The following is a 27,741-nucleotide window of genomic DNA, read 5'->3' as shown; positions in this document are numbered from 1 at the left end:
GGGCGTGTCCAGAGGAAGCCTGCATCCAGTAAAGGGGGCGTGTCCAGATGAAGCCTGCATGGCGTAAAGGGGGCGTGTCCTGATGAAGCCTGCATGGAGTAAAGGGGGCGTGTCCTGATGAAGCCTGCAGCGAGGCCTGTATTATTTTCCTGGTTATCACATGACAAAAGACAAATGAGGCCCCTGTTTTCCCTAAATCACGCCAGTGCCTCGTTGTGGAATTGAAGCTGCTGAAAAAAACAACAGAAAATGCAGAGCGGCTCATTCGCCAAGCATCAGCTGGTTCCAGCCAATCACAGCCCATCAGACTGCTGGAGGTCTTGTACATTGTACAGAAGAGGATCGGGTCGGAGGATGTTTCTTTGCTGGAGGAGCTCATTGGCTGCACACAGTATGACGTAGACAGTCACAGTAGGTGGAGCAAGTCTCTGTTCTCTCTGTGATGGAGGTATTTTATCTGGTTTCCTTCCTCTGTGAAGCAAGTTAAACAGAAAACAGGTTTAATCATCAACAACTTCACAGGTTAAAGTCAAACTGAAGCAGTTTTAGGGTCAAACTGGACTTCATGTTGACTTTAAAGCAGTTCATAAAGAAAAAGTCAGCAGGAAGAAACAAAGAGCAGCGCCCATTTTTCCTGAGTGTCCGTAAAGGCATCAGTCAGTCCTGCAGGAACAGGCTGCTTCATCTCTGGTTCAACAGGAAGCAGCAGAAAGTTTTGGGGAGAAAATCAGACTGTTGATCAGTAAAACTCAGAGTTGAGGTCACATGTTCAGGATGATCTAGTTTCTGAAGCTCTGAGGCGGTTTAACTAACCCTCTCTGACCTGATGAAGATGAGGGTGAAGATGAAGGTTTAACCTGTTAGAGACGTTTCATGTCTGCAGTGAGTGTTTCAGGTCATGTGCTGCCACCTGCTGGTGGTTTCAGGGCACCGCCCTGCTTCACTGTAAGCTGTTCTTTCCTTTAGTTGTGTCCAACGTGTTTCACCCTGGACTTGTCAGATAGGGAGAGGTACGTGGTTCTTGTGGGAGCTAAAATGAGAGACGGAGACGAAGCCAACGTCTTCTTTTTTTTTTTTTTTTTCAAACTTTTTTTTTATTCAAGTAAACACATCAAAATACAGCATGACATGAGTACAGTAAATCACAAGTACAAAGAAAAAGAACAGGGCTGAGCAGCAACAACACAAAGGATGAGAAAACAAGAGTTCAAGGTATTTATATTTACATATATTTATATTTAACAAAACGGCACTGATTATTGTTATTTCTGTTATTTCTTTTCTTCTTTATGTTATTTCGAAAGTTGTTTCAAATAATCATCCAATGTATGGGCTTTACCGTATTTGCAATATTTCAAAGCTTTATTCAAAAGGAATATTTCTTTTTTGAAGGCCTCAAGGATTGGGTCAATTTTCAGGAATCTAAATTTGTGAATAAAATTTGCTAGTATAATCATATTATTAATTCCAAATTCGTTTGTTTTATTTTCCATTCTCAAACCAAATCTAATTATTTGAAAAGTTAAGGGAGGATAATACATATTTTTACCGGTTATCCAGTACTGAATACCAGTCCAAAAGTCTAGCGTTTTTTTTGCAAGAATAGAAAAGATGTTCCACTGTTTCAATATCCACCTTACAGAAAGTGCACATATTCGAACCGATGTTAAACTTATTATGTAAAAACACGTTGGATGGATAAATAGCGTTTAAAATTTTAAAATGGATTTCTTTTGCTTTAGGTGGAATTGGGAAAGCTAAATATTGAATCATATAATTTCGGGTTATAATTCTTTAAAAGGCATTTTCTTTTTAGTTGAGATGGAAAGTTGTGTTTAGTGAGATTTAATCTCAAAAATTTATTGTTGCATTTTTTATCCATAAATAGACAACCTTCAATTATTAAAGATGGTTTTCTGACTATATAGGAATGGAAATGAGTCAAGATCTCTTTTGCCAATTGAAACATTGCCAAAGGAATAGCTTTTTTTTTGCAGAACAGAGCAGAGCCCCACAGGTAGGTGACGCTGGTGGCAGGTAAGTGACGCTAATGCTGTAGGTGACGTAGTTCCGGGGAGACGGCAGATTCAAACTAGGCGCGCCCAAACATTTATACTTTCATTCAATTGTATTTTGTGCCAGCCTAATCAAAATATTCTTTAAAGTAGGAAAATAGTGTCTTTAAAAGGTTAACTCTGGAGCACAGCGAGGAGGATTTGGCCAGCCTGACAGATTTTATAGATCGTTGTTACGACAGAATCGTCATGGGGAAACCAAACAACACCTCCACCCCCTCCACCGCATCTAAGTCCAAGAGACAGCGAAATGAGGATTCACCTGGAGCTATTTCACCACCGGAGAACGACTCAACAGATGTTCTGATCTCTATAGATAAGAAACTCAGTAGTTTTGATGCGCGTTTGAGTCTGGTAGAAATTCTCCACAAAGAGTTCCAGGCGCTACATGAATCACTAGAATTCAGCCAGAAGCAGGTGGAAACTCTGGCTGTAGAAAATGCTGGTCTCAGAGAGTCGGTAAAATCCCTCAACGAGGGCTTGACCCGTCTCTCGGAAGAAAATAAGAAGATGAAGGAAACGGTGATCGATCTGCAGGCGTTGAGCATGAGAGAGAACCTGGTATTTGCAGGGATTCCAGAGCAGACGGAGGAGGACCCCGAGACCACGGTGAAAAACTTCATCAAAACCCACCTGAAGCTCCCGGAGGAAACGGTGAAAAACATCTCCTTTCACAGAGTCCATCGGCTCGGCGGGAGGAAACCCGGGTCCAGCAGACCAAGACCTATTGTAGCGAAGTTCGTCAGCTTCAAACAGAAGGAGCAGGTGAAGAACCAGGGCCGCGAACTGAAGGGAACCAACTTTGGAGTAAACGACCAATATCCGAGAGAGATTCTGGACCGACGGAGAGTCCTGTTTCCCATAAGGAGGAAATTCATCATGCAAGGCGCTCGCGCTGTCATCGCGGTGGATAAATTATTTATCAATGGACAGCTGTACCGCGACCCGGACATCACTCCGTGGCTCCACTGACTTGGTATGTGCTTTAATTTTCCTGTTTTCTCACTAGATCATGTTATATCCATAAAACTGCCATAAAAGATAATTTAGTTAACAGTAAATCCACTGCCTGTCTCCACTACACTGTTCTCAGCACAGATGAGTTTTTTAAATTACTTTTTTTCTTTGGCACTTTCGCTCTTTTCACTCTTTACACTTCTTCTCTCCGACCCTTTAACGGTTAACGGTAACACTTGTCATTATATTATATACACATCAGCACTTTTCATGATTCACAGGAACACACACAGGACAGCACAAGCGCACATACATCGCTGTCACAACCAACAGGCACATACACATGCACGCAGAGAAGCAGTGGGATGCACGCACACACGCTTCAGTAATATGCATATAGCCCTCATTTCTGTGGTTGGTTCATGAACGAACTCACATTTGTCACTTGGAATGTGCGTGGAGCTGGCACAGGGGAAAAGAGGTTAAAAATTTTTAATCGTTTGCAAGAAATGAAAGCAGATATAATATTACTCCAAGAGACTCATTTATCAAACTCAACAATAGATCTTCTCTCAACAACCCAGTTTCCACACGTGTATTCAGCTTGTTATAATTCTAGGCAGAGAGGAGTAGCAACTCTTATTAATAGAAGGTTAAATTTTGATATAGATAATACAATCATAGATCCAGAAGGCAGATTTATAATAATTACATTATCTATTAAAAATGTTAAGTTATGTATCGCAAATATATATGGTCCAAATGTAGATGATCCCTCCTTCTTTCACTCCCTCTTCGCCTCACTCTATGGTCACTCAGATAACACACTAATTATAGGAGGTGATTTTAACATTATACTGGAGAAAAAAAGTACCACAGGAGCTCATCGAGTCTGGAAATCCTCAGAAACTGTAAAACAGTACATGAAGGATTTTGGTCTCTGTGATGCTTGGCGCTCTCACCATCCCACACTAAGAGAATACACCTTCTCTTCAGTTCACCATTCCTATTCTAGATTAGATTATTTCTTAACTAGCAGCTCGCTGATGAATGACATGTCAGAAATCAAGATCCATCCTATTAGCATTAGTGATCACGCACCAGTATCATTCACTCTGAGAAGTAAGAGCAATAAACCAGCAACTAGTAACTGGAGATTTAATACGTCATTACTTAAAGATCCTGAGTTTATCAGCTATTTCAAAAGAGAATGGTCCTTATATCTAGAAAATAACGACTTGCCAGAAACTTCAGCAAGTGTTCTTTGGGAAGCAGGAAAAGCAGTAATGAGAGGGAAAATAATTTCCTTCTCTTCTCATAAGAAAAAGAAGGAAACTTTGAGAATTTCAGAGTTAGAACTCAGAATTAAATCCTTAGAGGACGCTTACCATGTCTCCCCAGAAGAACACACACTAAATGCTATAAGGAAAGCTAAACTTGAATTTAATGAAATAATAGATAAAAAGACGCAGTTCTTGGTGCAAAGACTTCGCTTGGAGAATTTTGAGCATGGAAATAAATCTGGAAGGTTCCTGGCTAATCGGTTAAAAACAAACAAGGAGAAAACAACCATCTCCTCTGTCAGAGATCCAGAAGGAAACATCAGCCACGACCCTGACAAATAACACTTTTAAAGAATTCTATAAAACATTATATACATCACAACTAACTACAACAGATGACAATATTGATAAATTTCTTAGTAACATTAATCTTCCACAATTAAAACATGAAGATAAAATGGTCTTGGATTCCCCCCTTTCAGTCGGCGAACTCCATGAAGCTCTCCAGCATATGCCCAACAATAAAGGTCCAGGTTTACTCCCCTCTGGACCTACATCTCCTGACCCCTCCCCTCCCCCACTCTTCACTACATACACAGGTAGGGCTGTGGGAGGTGTGCTTGTTGCGCTGGGAGGGGCAGGGGGGTCATCATAGTGGCCCCATTGCTTCGCCAAGCGGCAGCATGCCTCCCAGCTTTTAATTCCACTTAGTCACTGAGCACAAATAACATTTGCAACATACAAACACGTTTTGGGGGGCGGAACATGCGAGGTCAGGTGGGTGGGACTGCTCAGGTGGCCCCACCCCCTCCTCAATGCAGTTACTGCCCCCCAATTTTAACTCTTTTAATTGCAAACAGCACATAATATATTCCCTCACTAGTGGGGGAGGGAAGGGGGATGGGGTCTTTAAGCGCCCCTGTCTCCATGGGTGGCCCGGGGGCTGGGCGGGGCGGGTGGCCTGTCGCATTGGCCCGGGGCGTGGGCGGGCTGTCCCGGGGGATTCTGGCTGCTGGCCCTGGGGGGAAGGTGCTGTTTTGTGGGTGGAGAGTGGGGGGTTGGGGAGGTGTGGGGGGATGGGGGCCTGGCTCATGTCTCCTCGCCTCCTGGCTGAGGCTGTCCCCCCGGGACATAAGGTGGCGGGAGGATGATGGTGAAAGGATGGTGTTCGTGTGGGAGGAAGGTGTATGTGAGGGAGGATGGTGTATGGGTAGGAGAATAGTGTGAGGATGGGTAGTGGAGGGATAGTGTGTGTGTGTGTGGGAGGATGGGGTATGTGTGGGAGGATGAATGGTGGAAGGATGATGTATGTGTGGGAGGATGGGGCATGTGTGGGAGGATGGATGGTGGAAGGATGGTGTGTGTGGGAGGATGGATGGTGTATGAGAGGGAGGATGGTGTATGGGTAGGTGAATGGTGTATGTGTGGGAGGATGGGTAGTGGAAGGATAGTGTGTGTGTGTGTGGGAGAATGGGGTATGTGAAGGTGGATGTATGGTGTAGAAGAGGGAGGATGGTGTATGTGTGGGAGAATCGTGTATGTGTGGGAGGATGGGTAGTGGAAGGATAGTGTGTGTGTGTGTGGGAGGATGGGGTATGTGAAGGTGGATGTATGGTGTATGAGAGGGAGGATGGTGTATGTGTGGGAGGATGGATGGTGAAAGGATGATGTATGTGTGGGAGGATGGAGTATGTGTGGGAGAATGTATGGTGGAAGGATGGTGTGTGTGTGGAAGGATGGATGGTGGAAGGATGATGTATGTGTGGGAGGATGGGGTATGTGTGGGAGAATGTATGGTGGAAGGATGGTGTGTGTGTGGGAGGATGGATGGTGGAAGGATGGTGTGTGTGTGCGGGAGGAAAGAGTATGTGAGGGATGGATGGGGTATGCGTGGGAGGATGAATGGAGGAGTGGAAGGAGAGTGCGTGTGTTTGTTTGTGTGTGTGTTGGTCTGGGGGGGGGCAGGATTAGTTCTCGGGGTGTGCGGCTGGGCACTGGGGTGTGGGGCTGGCCTCTGGCGGTGGCCGTCTGGGCGGGCCGGGTCCCCCCGGGTGGCGTGCTGGCCCTCGGCCTGTGGGGGTGGGGGGTGTCCCTGCGCTCCTGGGCCCGGGCCCTCTGCCCCGTCTGTCCCGGGCGGCCGGTGCTCGGGGGGGGGTCGGGGACTGCTGGCCTCGGCCTGCCGGGGCAGGTGCCCTGTGTCCGCGGGGGGGCTCCTGCTGGGGTCTCCTGCTGCTGTCTTCCTGGGCGGGCGAGTGGTCGTCTCTGTGGACCGGTTGGGATCTGTTGCCTACGGGGGGGCTGGTGGCCTGGGTCTCGGGACCGCTGGCCTGACTCTGGCCTCTGTTCAGGTGAGGTGGCATCTGCATGATCACTCTGCATGGTCACTCCTTCCTGAACGTCTCCACTCCGTATATTCGGTATGTTGACACAGTCTCTGCGTCGCCGTGTAGCCGAGTCCTCCGGCACATCCACACAGGTTTCTCTGCGCGTGTTCTTGAATACAGCAGTTTCACTTATATCTATTATCATATTTTTTTTTTTTTTTTTTTTTTTTTCTTCAATATACTTTTTCTCTCTATTCTTATAATTATTCTTAAAATTTTATTATTATTTCTGTTATTATTATTATTATTATTACTCTTATTATTATTATTATTACTGTTATTATTATTATTATTATTATTATTATTGTGATTATTATTATTGTTACTAATGTGTAATGTGTAATGACCTACTGGCTAGGATGATCTTAGCTATATATGTTGTAAGTAGTATGGATTACATGGTCTTTTGTATGATGTCTGAAGTCCCCACCCGCACTCCCCACACCCTTTCTGTCCCTCTCCCTCCCCTCCCTCTTCTCTCTCCCTTCTTTTCTCTCTCTCTCTCTCTGTCCCCTCCGGTCGAGTCCAGCATTAAGAGTTTGATTTAATAAAGTTTTTCATATCATCAAGAGGGACTTTATACATGTAGTATAAATCCCTGCTTGATAGAGTAAAATTGCCCGGCACCAGACGGCAGCCAGACATTCATTCTGTTTGCAACGATGCTGGACAAGACAGGTAAAAAAAACAAACAAAAAAAAAACAATAAAGCTCCAGGTCCAGATGGTTACCCAGCAGAATTCTACAAAGAATTCTGGACAACGTTGGCACCCACTTTCTACAATATGATATTAGAAATAAAGGAAAAACAAAAAATACCTTCAAATATGAACCTAGCCAATATTAGTCTACTGTTAAAACCAGGTAAAGACCCGACACTTCCATCCAGTTACCGTCCAATTTCATTAATAAATGTAGATCTCAAAATAATTAGCAAAGCTTTGGCCAGAAGAATAGAAAAAATAACCCCTCTAATAATACATCCTGACCAAACAGGCTTTATTAAAGGTAGACATTCCTCTACTAACATGCGTAGATTAATTAACATCATAGATTATTCTACTCTACATAATCTGGAATCCACAGTAATTTCTTTAGATGCAGAAAAAGCATTTGACCGAGTAAACTGGAAATTTTTATTTGCAACGTTAAACAAATTTGGGTTTGGGTCATCTTACATAGATTGGATAAAAATATTATATAACAACCCAAATGCATGTGTGAAGACCAATGATCAAACCTCTCCAAGCTTTTGTTTGCAGAGAGGCACCAGACAGGGCTGCCCACTTTCTCCATCACTCTTTGCTATTTTTATTGAACCCCTAGCTGCTGCCATAAGACAAAATAAAGAGATTAAAGGAATCCATGCCAAAAATATAGAACACAAGATAAGTCTTTATGTTGATGACGTATTACTCTTTCTCCAGAACTCACCGATGTCTCTCCCCCAGACAATCACACTTATTAACACATTCTCATCAATATCTGACTACTCTATTAACTGGTCTAAGACTATTGTTATGCCCATTAACTGAGACTTACAAAACATACCCAATACTACAATACAGTCTGGAAACATTAGATATCTAGGCATAAACATTTCCCCCAGGCTATCAAAACTAACAAAGCTAAATTATGTCCAGCTACTTAAAGCAATAGAGGATGATCTCTCACGGTGGAGGCGCTTACCCATATCACTCATGGGGAGGGTTGCCACAGTTAAAATGATGGTTCTATCTAAAGTAAACTACCTGTTTTCAATGATACCCACTAAACCATCCTCCAGTTGGTTTAAGTCACTGGACTCACATATATCTAAATTTTTATGGAAAAATAAGCCATCACGTATCAGTCTAAAAACTTTACAACAGACTAAAGATAGAGGCGGATTGGAGCTACCCGACTTTAATCATGTTTTCTTAGCTAACAAGCTGCAGTATATCTCCAAATGGCTTAAACCTAGCAGTCTGGATGAAACATGGTTAGATGTAGAGCAAGCATTGTGTGAGGATGTGTTTATCTCTGATCTGCCATTCATCAGCTCAACCATCAAAACACATAAGTGTTTTAAAAGCATCAATATCAGTTCCTCCTTAGTGGCTTGGTGGGATTTTCTAAAAATAACCAAATCCTCACTTTTTCCATGTAAGTTTACACCCCTCTGGAACAACCCTGACATCCTGCAAAACAAAAAGCTTATCAATTTTACTCAATGGAAAAATAAAGGAATAAAACAGTTAGAACATATAATAGAAAATGGAAGCTTCTTATCATTTAATATTCTCACTTCACAATATGGAATCAGTAGCAAAACATTTTTAGAATATCACCAGCTTAAATCTATTATATGTAAAAAATATACTATTAATCAATTAAACTTCCAGCTACCTATTAGGGTGGCAGAATTCATGAATCTCAATGCCCCAAAGCTATTATCAAAAACATATACATTATTATCCAAACTAGAAGACTCAATCTGTCTTCCAACTTCAAAATGGGAGGGTGACTTACCCAGTAACTTTAATAAAGATAAATGGTCACAAATATGTTTAAACACCTTTAAAATGACTAAAAATTCAAATATGCAACTAATACAATTCAAAATTCTGCATAGAACTCATTATACAGGACAAAGGATGTTCAGGATGGGTCTGTCACAATCAAACATCTGCACACACTGCAGCGAAAACACACCAGATAACTACCTCCATGCCTTGTAGTCCTGCACACCTGTCCGCAGGTTCTGGCTTCTGGTATGTGTGGACATGTCAACATGGTTTAAATGTAATATTCCTACAATCCCCGCACTATGTCTACTAGGTGACTTGGGTGACTTTAATATGGCAATTAACTCTGCACACATGATACGCACAGCATTATGCATCGCAAAGAAAACTATCCTTGTGAACTGGAAAAACAAAAATAATCTGTGTATTCAGCAGTTTAGGAATCTCTTAGTTGACCACATCAGTAATGAGACAATGTCTTCCTCCTTGAATAACTATTTGGCTGAATCTCATTCCTTCTGGTCCCCTGTGCTTAGTTCCATCACTTAGTGTAGGTGGAGGACTGTGACCTCGTTGCTATGGGGGTTTGAGAAATGGCCGGGAGTGACTGGTGGTTGCGGGTTCTTTGTGGTTGCCCGTGATGCGGGACCGGGCTGCTCTGCGGTGGGGGTGGCTCTGAGTCTGTCCCCGTCGGGGGCTGTGGGGGCCAGCGGTTGGAGTCGCCTCGTGGCGGGGGGTGAGGCCACTGGTGGTGCCTGGGTTGGTGGGCGTCGGTCCTGAGCCGGGTGGCCGTGCTATTCTGGGGCGGGCTGGGCGGGGGTTCTGGGCTCTGGTGCCTGGGGGTGGTCCTCCTCCCTCCGGGGTGGTGGGCTCCGTATGTGCCTGGGGTCTGCGCCTGCCCGGATGTGCTGCCATGGTGTGGGTTGGTGCATGCCTTGGTGTCTGGTTGACACCCTGGGACCCAGGGTATGGCCCGGGGGCAGGAGGGGTGTAGGGGTTTGAAGGAGGGCTGAGTGGGATTCGGGGGATTATAGGGGGAGGTGCTGGGGTGTGAGACAGGGATGCTTGTATGTTGTGTGTGTGTCTATACTGTGGATGTTTGTGTGAATGGGGGGGTATGTTTGTGAGCGTGCGCATGCATGTGTTAGGATGAGTGGGGGTGTGTCTGGGGAGTGAGAGTGGGAGGGTTGGATGCTGTGCGAGTGTTTATATTTTTTGGGTGGGGCTGAGAGGGCATAGGTGAGTTATGATGAGTAGGAGTATGCAAGGAAATAGGTGTGTGCATGTGTTTCTGTGTGTGGTTGGGGCGGGGTTAAGTGCACTTGTGGGGGGGGTGCTTGGGCGGGCCTGGGGGTGGTGGGCCGTGGGTCTGCCGCTGTCCCCATCCTCTCATTCCCCGTTAGGGGTGTGGGAGGGTGGGAACTTTCTGGGGTGGGTGGCGGCTCACTGGCTGCGGTCCCTGAATGGCCCGGTCATGGGGGGCGGCCTCTCCTGGCCTGTCTTGCCCTGGGGGGCCTCCTGGGGAGCAGGGGTGCCTAATGCCACTAGAGGCTCATCATCCAGAGGGAAGTTTGCTTCCCTCTGGACGTACATCCCCGGACCCCTCTTACTTCCCGCTCTCTCTGTCTCACACACACACACACGTAGGGAGTTGGGAGGCGTGGGGCCATGAGGGGTGGAACGGAGGAGACCATTCAGTGGTCTCCTTGGATGCACCCCGTGGCTGCTCGCCTCTCATTTTAATTGCACCAAGACACCAAAACACAAGAAACACAACACACAAACAACACCTGGGGGGCATGGCATGCGGTGCATGGCTGGCGGGGCCACTTAGGTGGCCCGGCTCGCGGCTCATTACAGTCACTGCCCCTCAATTTTAATTGCACACAACACACACTACATAAACAGTCAGGAGCGGGGAGGGAGAGGGTATTGGGGACCTCTTACGCCCCTGCTCCTCCTGTGTGTGTCTGGGGGGGGGGGGGGGGGGGGGGGGGGGGTTGCCCCGGGGCCGGGTCCCGGGATGGCTGCGCTGGTGGGCTGCTGGCTCTATGCGGGTTGGAGCCCGCTGTCCGCTGGTCCGCCTGGGGTGTCCCCCACGGGGCATGGTGGGAGGGTTGTGTGTGGCGTGATTGTGTGGTGGTGAGTGATTGTGGGTGCGGCACGGGGGAGGGTGTGAGTGTGGGGTTATATGGGATGCAGGTTGAAGTAGATGGGGAGTTGGGGGAGGGGGCCGATAGCACCCTGGTTCCCGGGGTGTGTGGCTGGAACATCGGGGTGTGTGCTGGCCTACGCCGGGTGGCTGTCTGGGGGGCCTGGTCCTCCTGGGCATGTTGTGGGCCCTCTGCCTTTGGGGGGTGGGGCGGCCCCCTCTGGGCTCCTGGGGCCCTGGGCCCTTCGCTTGGGCTGCCCTGGGTGGGCCGGTCCCTGGCGGGGCCGGCGGCTGCTGATCTTGGCCCACTGGGGCCTGTGCCCCGGGACTGTGGGGGGCTCTTGCTGGGGCTCTTCTCTGCCACCCTTCAGGTGGGGCTGGAGTCTTTGTGGTGGGGTAGCTTGGGTTGGTGCTCCGGGTCTGCTGCTGAGGACCCGGCCCAGGCCCTGGTCTGCCTCTGGCCTCCGTGGAGGCGAGGTCGCATTTGCATGATCTCACTCACCACTCTTCATCACTGATCACTCCTTGTTTCTCATGCTCTGCATGCTGACACAGTCACTGAGTTGTCTAGTGGGTCTTTAATATTAAGCGATAATTATTAATGAAAAAGAAAAAAAAAAAAAATTGTATATTTCCTGTGAGTTAGTGTCTGTTCGCTGTTATGTCTTTTTGATTTGATTTGGTTATACTCTTAATGACTGGCAGCCCTGTTTTTTTTTTTTTGTTTTTTTTTTTTGTTGTTGTTTGTTTGTTTTTTTCTGTGTGTGTGTTTCTGCTTTTGTAAAAGTTGTAGGAAATTTTCTGGTGTGTTCATGTACAGGTGTAACAGTTTGTTGTCTGGTGATGGTGTGGATTGAAGGGTCATTTTCCTTCTGTCTGTGATCTTTTTGTCTCCTTTCTTCTTTCCCTTTTGCTCTTTTTTTGCTATTTTCCATCTTTTTCTGTCCCCTCCGGTCAGGTCCAGCAAGATTACATAGATTCCATGATTCAAAGTAAATAAATAAATAAATTAATCACATTATCAAGAGGAGCCTTACCCATAGGCCTCCCCTTGGTAGAGCAAATTTGTTCAGCACGATACAGCAACCAGATTATCATTTTGCTGCTATGATGCTGGACAGGACAAGTTAAAAAAAAAAAAAAAAAAGGAATAGCTTTTAGTACTTTCTTGAATTTGTTTTCAGAACATACCACCTCATATTTCTCAATGAATTTGTCCAACGTCTTCTTCTATTCCGCTTTATTCCACAGCAAAAAGAACAACGTCATCAATGTGCGTGCACACAACACAACTCTTTTCTAGTCAAGAGCAATCAATCATGCAATCATTGAACTTTTATTAAATTGTTAAGATTGTACGTAGTCATTTTTCCTTTTGTAACAATCATGAAAAACCCATTATGAAATATTACTCTTTTAGCTCTTGTAATTTCACTATTAAATACTTTCCTACTGTGTATAATACACTTTTTAAAAGCTTTTTTTTAGCATTTTTAACCTGAATTTTCAACCTGAATCTTTAACCTGTATTTTTAACCTGTCAGTCTCATCAGACCAGAACTCCGTTTCCCAGCATGCTCCTGGGAAACTTCCTGTTCAGAGTTCAGATGTTTCTCTTTGTTAGAAAAGGTTTCTGTCTTCAGCTCAGCCTCATAGTTCAGATTCCTGGAGAACACAGATCATGTAGGACAACCAGAACTTCCAGAAGTTTCTGCAGGTCTCTTAGAAATAAGAGGACTCAGATGAACTGGGTGTTTCCTCCTGCATCACTTACAGCCTCAGCTGCTCCGTGAAATCAGCCCATGGTCACATGACCGTGTTCCCACCAGGTCAGTCTCTGCTGGACATCATGCAGCCTGTCAGAAAACAACTTAAAACAAACCCAAACATCATGTTTTTCATGCAGACGCTGACTGGTCACATGATCACGGAACGACTGATTTCTGCTGATCACACATCTGGAAGAAAACAGCTGGTTTCCACCTCCATGAGAAAAAAGGAATATAACTGATAACAGACATATTTTAGAGGGACAGAAATGCTCTGTAGTGGTTTTTACTGAGAAGTGAGTTTTTGTAGAGTTCGTTCCAGACGACATCTTGTGATGAAGTTTGAAAAAAAGAGTCCTGCAACGTGAGAAACGCGGATCTTCTCGTGTTTTCAGCAGAACACGGATTAAATTTGCACATTTTCTGCGGAACAGAGACAATCAACTGTATTTTACTGCATGAGGTTGAACATCCTGGTAAAAACCCTGCCAGCTGGTCAGCACACCTGCAGCGTAGGCTTCACCTGAAGGTGCTGCAGGACCAACATTGACTCTGCAGTAGGGGGTGGAGCAGCTCCTCCTCCTTCCTGGAATCAAAGCAGCAGGTCGGTGTGTTCAGATGATGTCTGTGGATTTATAATCAGTCACCGTCTCGGTGTCTTTCCACTTGTCCTGAGGACTGCAGTCAGAGAACTGTCCGTCTATGTCCTGTTTGTCTCCCTGGTGGACTTTCCAGGTCCTACTCTGTTGGTCCCCAGATCTGGAAACCACATAGACCTCTTAATAACCTGGCATAGACCCTGTTGAAGAGGATCAGACCCCACAGATGTCCTAAATCCAGAAGAGAAGTAGGAGGACCGTGGATGTTAAGACATGAGCTGACCGGGTTCAGAACTGGAAATAATACCTGATCACCTTCATACAGCGAGGATGAGAGAGTTTAAACCAGTTTAAACCGGTTTAAACAAGTGGACCAGAAGATGAGGAGAGGATGGAAACCTCTGTGGACCAGAACATAAGAGCTTCTAGCCCAATTTAGGGGTGCTGCACCCCTAAATTGAATCCGAGCACCCCTAAAACTTTTATTAGATTTTAAGATTTTATTTTTAATTTTTTTTTTCTTTTTTTTTTTTTTAACAAACTAGAAATGTATAAAAACCATACAGTACTTGGTTGAAACATAATATTTTAATAAGAAAAATACCCCCCTCTCTGCCTCTAAAATGGTTTGATCTCGCCTGCCTTTCTCCAGGTGATGCTGCCTTCCTGAGTGGCTGATGCTGTTGTGGTTTAAGTAGCTTAAACCAGGAGATGTGGCACAATTCTTAACTTCTACCACTCAATACCAACACATTATTATCATCAGCAGTCCTCATGTTTGCTGCATTTAAGCTTAGGTTACTCTTTATGTTGGCAGGTAGGAGTTAGCCAACGTTTCTTCGAGCTAAGAAACGTTACAGGTGGCCAGTACCTCTGTCCTCTGTTTGAACTGGAATGAGAGAAGAAGCTGTCATGTATGTGCCTGTGTTCATATTCAGGCCAATGTACTGACTAGCTAACCGACTGTTGTGTGTGCAGACAGACAGACAGACAGATAGACAGCCTCATCATGGACATTTGGACATAGTTTTGTCTTCTGTTTTTTTTTTGGGGGGGGGGGGGGGGGCAGGTACAGGTAAGAGTGTAATATCAAACGGTCTGTCTAGAATAAGTAATAAGTTCTAATTTGGATCAAATTAATGTTTATATTTCTTATTAGATAAAAAAATACGTCTTTCGGTTATTTGCCTTTTGGTTGGTGGTACAAAGAGAGACAGGAGCAGAGAGGACTTTATTTATTAATATTCTCTACAGCATTTTTTCATATTTATGTAATTTTTTCATCTAGTTAAATAAAATCTATTTGTGTATGATTGTCAGTCTAAAGAAGGAGAGATGAAAAAGGAGGAGAGGAGGGAGTGCAGGTCAGGAAGAAGCAGATAAGAAGAGAAAGTTAAACACCAGAAACAATCGACATATTAAAGTAGAAGAAATAATCTGCAGCATCCATACAAAGATCACATACACTGTATACATAGAACCACAGGCAGGGTTGTTTTATTATTATTATTATTATTATTATTATTATTATTATTATTATTATTAATGTTATTATTATTATTATTATTATTATTATTATTATTATTAGTAGTAGTAGTAGTAGTAGTAGTAATATTTTGTAGATTTTAAGCACTTTTTTTATTTTTGTTTTTTATTTATTTATTTTATTTAAGTATTATATAAAACATAAATTGAAAGCAGCCCTATGATGACGACAAATCATGGACCCAGGTTTGGGTACATGCTGCATTTACTGACCCTTGGACATCTGAGGTTTTCCCAAGAGAAGTTAATATTAAATATTTGTAGCATCGGTTCGTTCTGTCGATACAGTTCAGTAAAAATGGTAAGTTGTGCTTAATCTGAATAAATATTTTTATAATTTGACAGCCATAAAAAATCATAGCGCTGTTTCTCTCCATCACACACACACACACACACATACAGAGAGAGAGATGAGGTGGAAACAGATTAGTTGTCTCTTAAAGATCTTACTAGAAAGAATTCAGATTGATTTGAATCATTCTACATACACACCTTACAAACACCCTGATGACCGACTCCACCAACCACCACAACACCACCACCCTCCATTCCCTCACCGGCCCCAGGGGGGCGCTACAACCTGCTACCTGGTCTGTGGAAACACTGGCATCACATCTGTTTGGCAGAGAGCTGAGATTTAAATAAACAGGAGCTACTGGGACCTGCTGCCACTAGACCGACGTATAGCAACCAAACAAATACATAAATAACTGGGAGAATAATAAGAAATATACACTGCTCACAAAAATTAAAGGAACACTTTTTTTATTGGGCCTGGCATGAAATCAGTTAAACCTGTCTGATAATTTTCTGGTTGGTTAAGCAGCTGAGGGCATCGTTAATCACTTTCAGCTGTATTGGTGTTCATGGAATTAACAACAGGTGCACCACAGTGGCAACAATCAGAAAACCCTCAAAACAGGACTGGTTTTACATGTGGAGGTCATTTCAAGTTTCTCCCTCTTGATCTTTTTTGGCTGATTTTTCACTCGTGCTGGTTTTGGCTTGAGTAATTATCTCTACTGGCAGTATGAGGCGATTCCTTAACCCTACAGAAGTTGCACAGGTTGTCCAACTTCTCCAGGATGGCACATCCACACGTGCTGCAGCAAGAAGGTTTAATGTGTCTCCCAGCACAATCTCCAGAACATGGAGGAGATTTCAGGAGACTGGTGGTTATTCTCGGAGAGCTGGACAGGGCCGTAGAAGGTCCTCAAGCCATCAGCAAGACCGATACCTGCTCCTTTGTGCAAGGCGGAACAGGCTGAGCACTGCTCGTGCCCTACAGAATGACCTCCAGAGGGCCACTGGTGTGAATGTCTCTACCCAAACAATCAGGAACAGACTTCATGAAGGTGGCCTGAGGGCCCGACGTCCTGTAGTGGGCCCTGTGCTCACTGCCCAGCACCGTGGAGCTCGACTGGCATTTGCTGAAGAACACCAGAATTGGCAAGTCCGCCACTGGCGCCCTGTACTTTTCACAGACGAGAGCAGGTTCACCCTGAGCACCTGTGATAGACGTGAAAGAGTCTGGAGAAGACAAGGAGAACGTTATGCTGCCTGCAACGTCGTTCAACATGACAGGTTTGGTGGTGGGTCAGTGATAGTCTGGGGAGGCATATCCATGGAGGGACGCACAGACCTCTACTGCCTAGGAAATGGTTCTCTGACTGCCATAAGGTATCGAGATGAAATCCTTCAACCCATTGTCAGACCCTACGCTGGTGCAGTAGGTCCTGGTTTCCTCCTAATGCACGACAATGCCCGGCCTCATGTGGCAAGAGTATGCAGGCAGTACCTGGAGGATGAAGGAATTGAAACAATTGAATGGCCTTCACGATCCCCTGACTTAAACCCAATAGAACATGTGTGGGACATTATGTTTCGATCCATTAGGCGCCGCCAAGTTGCTCCTCAGACTGTACAACAGCTCAGGGATGCCCTCACACAGATCTGGGAGGAAATGCCACAAGACACCATCCGTCGTCTCATTAGGAGCATGCCGCGACGTTGTCAAGCATGCATACAAGCTCGTGGGGGCCACACAAGATACTGAAAAGCATTTTGAGTTGCAGAAATTAAGTTTTTGAAAAAATGGACTAGCCTGCCACATCTTCATTTCACTCTGATTTTAGGGTGTCTACACAATTGAGCCCTCTGTAGGCTGAAAACTTTTATTTCCATTAAAAGACTTGGCATCCTTTTGTTCCTAAGACATTGCCCTGTCGTTATTTGTATAGATATCCAACTTCATATTGAGATCTGATGTATCTAATGTGTTTCTTTAAAGTGCTCCTTTAATTTTTGTGAGCAGTGTATTAGGGAAAGATAGAAAAATAATAAGGAAACAAATTTGGAAAATAAAAAGGAAATTAATGAGTAAATAAATAGACCTATTTAAACTCATTCATTACCTTATTATTTTCCATATTTATTCTATTGAAGAGGAAATGATTCCTCACCTCCTGATACTGATACTCACCTGGTTCTCATCTACACGTACAACAGAGGATGGAGGACGCAAGGATGGAGGAGACAAAGATGGAGAAAGAAGGATGGAGGAGAGAAGGATGGAGCTGTTAGTCTGTATGTTTCAGTCATAGTTATTGTTGTTATTGGTGGAGGTGTTAATTTAATACTCTTTATAAGAAGCCAGAGATCAAACCTTCCTCCACCTGCAGCAACACCAAGAGCAGGTCTAAATATTTGTTATTTCTCTCTCTGAACATCAGAGCTCTGAGTGTCCTGATTCAATTTCTCGTCCTAAGTGGCATTTCAACATGAAGTTAAAGTTGGTGCTTCACAAGATTACTTGTTATTCATCTTCATATATGTAAAATAAATTTTATGGGTGTGAGAATCAAGTTTTTGTCTTCATGTCAGATTCAGCTTAAAGGTGGAGGATCGGCAGGATTCATGTTGGAGATGAATATAAAGTAGTTTTCATCAGAAATGTTTGTTTTTTACTTTAATTTTACATCAGATGACTCATTTAGTTTAAATAATTGGTTAATTATTTCCTAAAATCTGAACCCTGATTTACATGTACCAGCCTTTCCCTGCCTGGACCCCCCATCATAAACCTTCTAGCACCAGAGTAAGTGACTCTCACAGAGCTACCACCAGCATCCAGGTCCAGATGGTCTCTGCAGCAGGTAGATGACGGCATCATCAACACTCACATGGGTCTGGTAGGCAGACTGCAGAGGGTCCAGCAGATCCTCCACCTGCAGTCTCAGACTGGCCAAGACCAGCTTCTTCAGCACCTTCATCGCATGCGATGTGAGGACCACTGGATGGTAGGCGTTGAGGTTGGATGGTCTGGACTTCTTGGGGACAGGAACCAAGGAAGACGTCTTCCAGAGAACTCAACTCTCTCCTGATTCAGGCTCAGACTAAAAAAGTGCTGCAAGATAGGAAACAGCTGGGTGATGCAGGTCTTCAAGATACTGAGCCAGATCCCATCCAGACCTGCATCCTTCCTCTGATGTAGTTTCTCCATCTGTCTCTTAACCTGGCCTGTAGTCAATGTCAAGCGGGGGAAGGTATGGGAGTCCGAGGAGGAGGAGGAAGAGGAGGAAGGAAGAGGGGGAGATGTTGAGGAGGAGAGTGAGGCCAACTAGAGGAGTTAAACTCATCTTTCAGTGCTGATGAAAACATGATTTCTCTGTTTCAGTAGTAAATCTTTGGTTTTCTGTTCTAAAATGGCTCATCTAGGTAAGTTAATATGGAAACATGTGCAAACTAGGGCTGGGTATCCATTCTAATTTCAAGTATCAATTTAATTCATATTCTCAAAATTTAGAATTAATTATCAGGATTTGATCCGACATCGATTTGGGTCAGTTTTATTACAACAGGTTTTAGCTGTTACCTGGTTTACATGACGTTGTAGTTATGCAACATATTAATACTGGTGTTATACTGACATTCAACATGAATTTAATGAAGTGTTGGTAGTTAAAGATGGCTGCAAGGACCCGTCCTCCTCCCACAATGTTGAACCAACTGCTTTCACAAACAGCTGTGGCACAGAAGCGGCCACCAGAGGGCGCCAGAGGTGTCTACACCTGCAGCAGTTTTATTTATCAAACTGAAAAACAAAAACAAAGACATTATCAGCCAGTGTGTAAATGTAAACAGAATGCTGGACCTCGTCCACTATATATATATATATATATATATATATATATATATATATATATATATATATATAGAAAACAAGCTGCCATCATTCCTACTCATCATTTACATCAATATTAAACAGTCACTGCATGTACAAACAAGAAAACTTTATTAACAAATAAAATACTTAAGGCCCAACAGAAGCTATAAGCTGGACTATTATGGGATAACAGAGTATTGATCGTCTATAATCCAGTTTTCATTGATCAGTGAGAAAATATTCATGTAACAGACTCACTGTGATCAGAAATGTAAAATAAAAGCTGACTGATGTCTGAAATAAAGTTTCTGTTTTTCCTCTGAGATAAATTTGAAATATGAACCAACACAAAGAAACACTGAAACATCTACAGGAGAAAATGTTTGGACATTTCTACAGAAAATTTACAATCCACGTCTCCTTCATAACCCCCCACCCCACCAACCATAAGCCACATGGATCAATATGTAAAAACAACGGCATTCATCACTTTCAGGCAGTAAATATCACATGAAATTAAATTACTATTTTAAATATTTCTGTAATGTTTCCAGAACAGTTTTTTCAGAAGGGACTTTTTGTCCTCTGATGACCCAGAAGAATAGTGAATTTGTTCCTGATGTCATTTTGACCTTGAAATAAAATACACACTGAAATTTACAAGTTTTTGTAAATGTCCTCTCAGACCCCCTCCATCTACTGCACTGCTTATTTTATATTTCTTTCTGAGAATGATCATCATGAGGACAGTGACGTTTGAAATTAACGAACCCATTTACCTACGTAAAAGGAGCATAAATGAGTCTTTAGGCCCAACTAAGACACCTTGCATCTTCTTTTTCTTTTAACCCGTTTCCACTCACTACAGAAGACTGATACACAGAGTAGGACTGAGCAGCAGGACGTCACAGTTAAAGGTAGTTTTTTCTTTTTTGTTAAAGTAACTTCCTACATATTAACTCTGGAAAAGGCTGCAGGACCTCTACCTGGACTCGGGAGGCTTCTCACTGGGAACTACATTATTAAAATGCTTCTGAACATTTATTTTAAACCATTTGACAGCTTTTAACCTAAAACGTTGTTCAGTAGAATATCTGCTGTTGGAGACATAAATGATACTGGAACAGTGGGAATAAATATGCTTTCTTCTACAGACCTTTGCTCACTGATGAGAAAACAGCATCAACCTCACACTGAGTCAGAAATCTGAACAACGATCCAACTTTTTCTGATCCATACGATGTAGTTTTCAGTGAGTTAACCAACCCTGTAAGTCTGACTGGAGTCGTGCAGCATTGCTAGTTGCTAACGAATGATAACATTTCATTTCAGTGTTAAACATCAGCATCATTGAAGCTTTACTTTGTGCTACAAAGCTGCTGTTCTTCATCATGATGATGATTTCCTGGTTTATGTCCTGCTTTCCAGGCTGGTGAGACGTCCTGCCCCATATTTTCTAGAAGCTAAGAAATCCACCAGGATGATTTCATCTGTTAGTCTGGAGGGAAAAACTCTTCCTCTGCTGGACTTTCCCATGAAACACGGAAGGAAAACACACACAACGCTAACACACGCGTGTTGTTTTCCTTCCTGATCTGATCACATGATCCCACATGGAAAGTCAGGATGTTCAGGATGTTTAGGATTAATTCATCCAGCCTTTAAAACTGATGGTGAAATTCAGTAAGTGTGACGTCCCTGCTGAGCAGCACCACGACGCTCATCAGTCCTCCAGACGTTCTGACCGGCCACATTCATGTCAAACAGCTCGCAGCCGCTGACCAATCAGAATCCATCATTTCTACCAGGATGAAAACATCAGAAAAAACTGAAACGTGACTCAAACCCGTCAGTAAATTATCATCAACGTCTACGTCCATCTGCCTTTTTCAGAAAAGCTTGTAGTTTCTCAGTTAATGGGTTTTATGACGGGTTTGGAAGTCGTGAACCAGCCTCGTGGTTCTGAAAAGTCTGAGCGGACCCTGAAGTAACCTCACTGGGACCCTGATCCAGATCAGAAACCACCATGTTTCCAGCCACGTGGACTGGAGTGTTCTTTAAAAGCCAGTCTGTGATCCACAAACTGGGATTTAAAGAGTCTGCAGCATCTGTGGATCCATACTGGGACGGTGCTTCTGAAATGAAATTCATGTTAGTGAAATATATTTAGAAATGTTCTCTTTGGTGAAAAGTCTCGGTTCTCCTGCTACTCGGGTCTGAAATGCAGCAGGTTACATTTGAAACTTTTTCTTCTGTTTTCAGAAGCTGCACTTTTTACTAAATCAGTCATTTTCTCTTCAGTCTCGGCTGGAAATCGCAGCTGAAACCAGTAAAGAGTTTTGGTGTTTCTCCTGATCTGTTGGTGCTTCCACACATAAAATGTTGGCCTCACTTTCATTTCCTCCTTCATCTCTGCTGGTGAAGCTGCTGCTTGATGGAGCCGAGTTCTTCTTCTGGAGTCTTTTATAGATGCAGAAACCAAGAACCATGATCCCAATGATCACAATGATTCCAGCAGCTGGAAGACCCACAACCAGTCCAAGATGTCCTCCATCCTTGTCTCCTCCATCCTTGTCTCCTCCATCCTGGTTCCTTCCATCCTGTGTTGTACCTGCAGGTGAGAAGCAGGTGTGAGTATCAGTATCAGGGAGGTGATGAATCATTTCCTCTTCAAACTGCTGTCACACATCATCTCCTGCACTCTGATCACTGCACTCAGACCAGCTGCTTTCTACAGAGTCTCATCAACAACATCTTTAGAAAACACAAACATCTGATCTGAGATGTTTCACTCTCACATCAGCAACCAGTAAGCTGCTTCACCTCTGATCCACACACACAGAGACACACTCACCTGGAGGAGGAACTTCCAGATGGATGATGGACTTGGACTCTGCAATCATGCTGTTTGTTCCTCTCTGGAAGACTTTACATTCATATGTTCCTGTATCATCAGTCGTCACCTTCTTCAGAATCAGAAACACGTCTCCATCCTTCATCTGTCTGTCCTGAAGATCCACCCGGTTCTGGAAAGATGGATTCTGGTGGTCTGGATCAAGACGCCCACCTCTGTAGAAAAGAACATATTCTGGCTCCAGATCAGGTCTGGTCCACTCCACAGCATCGATGTCTCCATCATGTCCAGCTCTACATGGCAGATTTACGTCATGTCCAGGTTCAGCTGTGATGTTTGTCTGTCCTGCAGGAGAGGAAACAACACAGATCAGAGAGGTTAAAGAGATCAGAGAGGAACTCTTCACTTCCACAGCAGCATCAGAGGGAGGAGACACCAGAGAGACCACACTGGTCTGACCTGGACCAGAGGAAGACCTGGACCATGTTCAGGTTGATACATGATGTAGTAGTGAGTGAAAGCAGCTTCAGACTGGGTGTGGATGAGGATGGTCAGTCATGTGATGTTTCTGGACATTTAGTCACAGTAGAAACATTTTCTGTCGAATCCCTGGAGAAACGTGGACAAACATTAGAGCTGAGAAATAAACAACTTCATACCGCGGTGAAGTTGGTTTTAGGTTGGATATTCGACAGACATTCATCATTTCGTGTTCAATAGTTTCCGTTTCACGCGACCAAAACATGCAATTCCTGACCTGTATTATAGCACAAGATGAGACAAACAAGACACACCCCCTCCTTCTGTTTTTTATAATTTTTTTACAGTAAAAATATCAATATTTCTTCAATAGCTTCCACATCATGTGACCGAGGGGCCCCAATCCTCAACTAAAATATGCTCCGTCGTCTCCCGGTTGCAGACGCAGCAACCAAATGCCTTCATGGTAATCACAGGGGACTTTAATCATGCTAGCATGGACAGAACACTGACTGACTTCACTCAGTATGTGGACTGCTCCACTCGGGACAATAAAACTCTAGACCTACTGTATGCAAACGCACAGGGAGCATACAGTGCAACCGCCCCCCCCCCCCCCCTCGGCAGGTCAGATCACAACCTGGTTCTGCTTTCACCAAAGTATGTGCCTATTGTCCGGCAGCAGCCTGTGCCCACAAGGAGAGTGAGGAGGTGGACACAGGAGGCTGAGGAGGCCCTGCAGGACTGCACAGACTGCACAGACTGGGATGCACTCTGCCTGCCTCATGGGGAAGACATCAACAATATGACGGACAGCATCACGGAATACATCAAATTCTGTGAGGACACTGTCATGTCCTCCAGGACTGTTAGATGCTTCCCAAACAACAAGCCGTGGATCACTAGCGACCTGAAGACCCTACTCAACAAGAAGAAGAGAGCCTTCAGGTCTGGAGACAGGGAGGAGCTCAGGAGGGTGCAGCACCAACTGAGGGACGAATTGACGGAGTGTAAGGACTCTTACAAGAGGAAGCTGGAGGCCAAACTCCAGAAGAACAACATGAGGGAGGTGTGGTCTGGAATGAAGGAGATCACAGGATGTGAGTGGAGAGGCAGACTGACTGATGGTAACAGGGAGAGAGCTAACGAGCTTAACACCTTTTTCAACAGGTTTAGCTCTCAGACTGCCCCTGTCTCCTCTGCCCCTACCCCAGCCATCCCACACCCCCCCCCTCTTCCAACTGCTCCACTGCTCTCCCCTCCCCCCCCCCCTACAGTGAGCCCACTGGATCAGACTGGACTTCAACCCATAACACCTCCCCCCGCCCCAACCCCTTCCCCTGGCTTGACTGTAACAGCCTGGCAGGTGAGGAGACAGCTGGAGAGACTGAACAGACACAAGGCTGCTGGCCCGGACGGTATCCGCCCCAGGATACTGAGGACCTGTGCCAGCCAGCTGTCTGTAGTTCTCCAGCACCTCTTCAATCTGAGCCTCAGCCTGGAGATGGTGCCACAACTTTGGAAGACCTCCTGCCTGGTTCCTGTTCCTAAGAAGTCATCTCCATCTGGCCTCAGTGATTACCGTCCAGTTGCCCTTACATCACATGTGATGAAGGTGCTGGAAAGGCTGGTGTTGGCCCACCTGAGGCTGCTGGTGAAACCTTTTCTCGACCCTCTGCAGTTTGCCTACCGGCCACATGTGGGGGTGGATGATGCTGTCATCTATCTGCTGCAGCGAGCTCACTCACACCTGGATGGTAGTGGAGGCATTGTGAGAGTCACATTCTTTGACTTCTCCAGTGCCTTCAACACCATCCAGCCTTCTTTACTGAGTGGGAAGCTGCAGCTGATGGGTGTCGGCTGGTCCTCTGTCTCCTGGATTGCTGATTACCTGACAGACAGGCCGCAGTTTGTCCAGCTGGGCGGTGTCCTGTCTGATGTGGTGATGAGTGATGTAGGAGCCCCGCAGGGCACTGTGCTCTCTCCATTCCTGTTCACCTTATACACCACAGACTTTCAGTACAACTCAGAGTCATGTCACCTTCAGAAATATTCTGACGACTCTGCAGTTGTTGGGTGTATAAGTGGTGGACGGGAGGAGGAGTACAGGGGGCTGGTGGACGGATTTGTGGAGTGGGCGGGTAACAATCACCTGCTGCTTAATGTGGACAAGACCAAAGAGATGGTGTTAGACTTCAGGAAGAAGGGATCAGCTCCACAGCCCCTCTGCATCCTGGGCAGTGATGTGGACACGGTTGAGGAATATAAATACCTGGGAGTGACTATCGATAACAGACTGAGTTGGAAGACCAACAGCACAGCTGTGTACAAGAAGGCCTGCAGCAGACTCTACTTCCTGAGGAAGCTGCGGTCGTTCAACGTGTGCAGCAAGATGCTGGAAATCTTTTACCAGTCTGTTGTGGCCGGTGCTCTGTTTTCATCTGTGGTCTGCTGGGGGGGCAGCATTGCAGCCAGTGACACCAACAGACTGAACAAACTGATCAGGAAGGCTGGCTCTGTCATTGGCTGCAGACAGGACACTTTAGAAGCAGTGGTGGAGAGGAGTGTTGTGGAAATTTCATATTATTCCCTTTACTATATTATGTCTACTGATCCCTCTCAGGGTAAACAGCTTGTTTAAGTTCTTGGTAATTGAGTTTAATACTGAGTAGCCTGTTGCTATCGTAAATGTGGATGCATTCTTTAGAACAGTTCGCTCTGACCTGTGTGACTTATCTGATACCAGCCAGGCGCCTCAGGATGACCCAGCCGGGCATCCTGCCTTAATGTCACTGGGGTTGTTTACGTGCTCAATAAACTGAAAAAGCTCATTAGGTTTGCTGAAGTGTCTAATCCTGTGTGAGGAACAGACAATCTCTTTGTTTGTATTTCATGATGTGCTGTGACGTGATCATTCTGCTTAAAAGATGCTGCATGTGTGTTTCTTATCAGATTCTGTTCAGATCTCTGTGCTGTCAGACCTCTGAGCAGTCTCTCAGGAATTGCAATTCTATTCTTTCTATTCATCCTATTCTTTCTATTCTTTGTATTTTAATCCTGTGTTCAATAAACTTGTAATCATTCTTCACTTCAGCACCAGACTCCTCGTTCCTTGACAGAGTAACTTTTTGCCCCAACAGGAGGACACTGAACAAACTGTTATCTATCTTAGATTACCCGGACCACCCTCTCCACCCTGTGCTGGACAGACAGCGGAGCTCCTTTTCCAAAAGGCTCAGACAGCTTCGCTGTCTCAAGGACCGCTTTAGGAAATCTTTCCTGCCACACGCAATAAGACTGTTTAACTCATCATCATTGTGTCAGCGATAACAATATGAGTGACCGATAGTCGACAAGTACCTTAAGGGAAAGTTGAAGAAACTAAAAGAACTTTGAAGAGAGAGTTCAAGAGGGTGTGAAACCGTTAAGAGGTAAACGGGTGGGGCCTGCGCAGTCCGCCCGGGGGATTCAACCCGACGGGTCAGGGACGGCCGCCCGGTGCTGGCTGGCCCTCGCCTGGCGCATTTTCTCCGTGGCGGTGCGCCGCGACCGGCTCCGCGGCGGCCAGGAAGGGCTCGGGAACTCTGGTTGTCCTCCAGCCAGCTGGGTGCGGGCCTCTAGCTGCAGCAGGCTGGCTGGGGAGGAGTGGGACTGGGGCCCTGGAGGTCCTCCAGCAGGCCGGGTGCCTGCTGGATGTCTGCTGGAGGTCATGCGGACCTGACGCAGCAGCAGGCTGACTGAGTGTGTCTGTGACTGGGGCCCTGGTGGTCCCCCCCAGCAGGCTGGGTGTCTGCAGGAGCTATTGAAGAAATATTGATATTTTTACTGTAAAAATTTTGTAAAAAACAGAAGGAGCTTATAAAATGAATCAAAAGGGGTGTGTCTTGTTTGTCTCATCTTGTGCTATAATACAGGTCAGGAATTGCATGTTTTGGTCGCGTGAAACGGAAACTATTGAACACGAAATGATGAATGTCTGTCGAATATCCAACCTAAAACCAACTTCACCGTGGTCAACTTCATCACATTAATGATGGAAACTGACAGGAAATCCTGGTTCCACCATAAAGTATTTCCTCTAACATCGTTTAACAACCTTTACAGTTAAAGTAAACCCCGTTAAGATAGAAACCCACCCTGCTCATCCAGAACCAGTTTACCAGCTGATGTTTCCTTCACTATTTCCCAAATTAAAGTAGTTTCACCAGTTTAACCCAACAAATAAAACTCACCAGCAGAAACAAACACGAGGTCGCGGACAAGGAAGATCAGTAGCAAAGCAGACATTTCCTTTTTAAACGATCCGACTCTTCGTTAGTTATCAAGTCACTAGAACTAATTCATTTTCCTGTCAATATATATATATATAAAACTGAGTTAATTACGAACCAGACATTGACAGAGAAAACGCTGATTTTAAAGATGTATTTCATCGATGTTACTTTAGTATACGCAGGGACTTTCAGGAAGAAGAAGGAGTCTGGGTGCGCTGGTTCCGGTGACGTCAGACAAACTAAACTTGTTTCATACGAAGAGAAAAACAGAACTTTGTTTGAAAATTTAACCCGGTTGTTAGAAACTTCGTCCTTAGCCGTGTCTTTATACTTTATATTTGTACTTTTTCACCGCTTCAACCAGCTGTTCATTAAAACTACCCGTTCAACTTTTTTTAATCTTTTGCATCAGCAGAGAAGCGGAAGTGACAACTTTCCGTTACACGTTTTTCCGTTTTAACCACTCCCACATCAAATTTCCCGCTTCACACGTCAACGGCGCCGCCATATTGGTCCTGGCATGTTATCAACTTTCTATAGGACTAAACGGAGGAAAGACACCAGATTCCTCTGCAGTTTGGTACTGCTCAGTGTTTTCTAAAAGTAAAACTTTACGTATATTCTGACTAGTGGCAGAGGTACAAAACATTTAAGAAGTGCCCCTGAGTTAAAATACAACATGTAAGGCTAATACACT

General features: G+C 44.7%; 1 protein-coding gene and 1 long non-coding RNA gene across 2 annotated transcripts; one reads left to right on the top strand and one right to left on the bottom strand.

The window, feature by feature from the left end:
- Positions 1-142: 142 nt before the first annotated feature.
- Positions 143-22,437, top strand: LOC121640580. The gene is made up of 3 exons (XR_006010514.1): positions 143-152; positions 11,742-11,754; positions 22,362-22,437. It is a non-coding gene; the product is annotated as an uncharacterized LOC121640580 (long non-coding RNA).
- Positions 19,502-27,267, bottom strand: LOC121640504. The gene is made up of 3 exons (XM_041986312.1): positions 27,003-27,267; positions 22,291-22,635; positions 19,502-22,047 (listed from the first exon to the last, which is right to left on the bottom strand). Exons 1-3 carry the CDS (start codon positions 27,055-27,057, stop codon positions 21,734-21,736), a joined length of 714 nt encoding a protein of 237 aa, XP_041842246.1. The 5' UTR covers positions 27,058-27,267; the 3' UTR covers positions 19,502-21,733.
- Between the last annotated feature and the right edge of the window lie 474 nt (positions 27,268-27,741).

This window comes from Melanotaenia boesemani, chromosome 5, assembly GCF_017639745.1.
Source record: "Melanotaenia boesemani isolate fMelBoe1 chromosome 5, fMelBoe1.pri, whole genome shotgun sequence".
In the NCBI taxonomy this organism is placed as follows: Eukaryota; Metazoa; Chordata; class Actinopteri; order Atheriniformes; family Melanotaeniidae; genus Melanotaenia; species Melanotaenia boesemani.
This window is presented reverse-complemented; position numbering and strand designations above follow the sequence as displayed.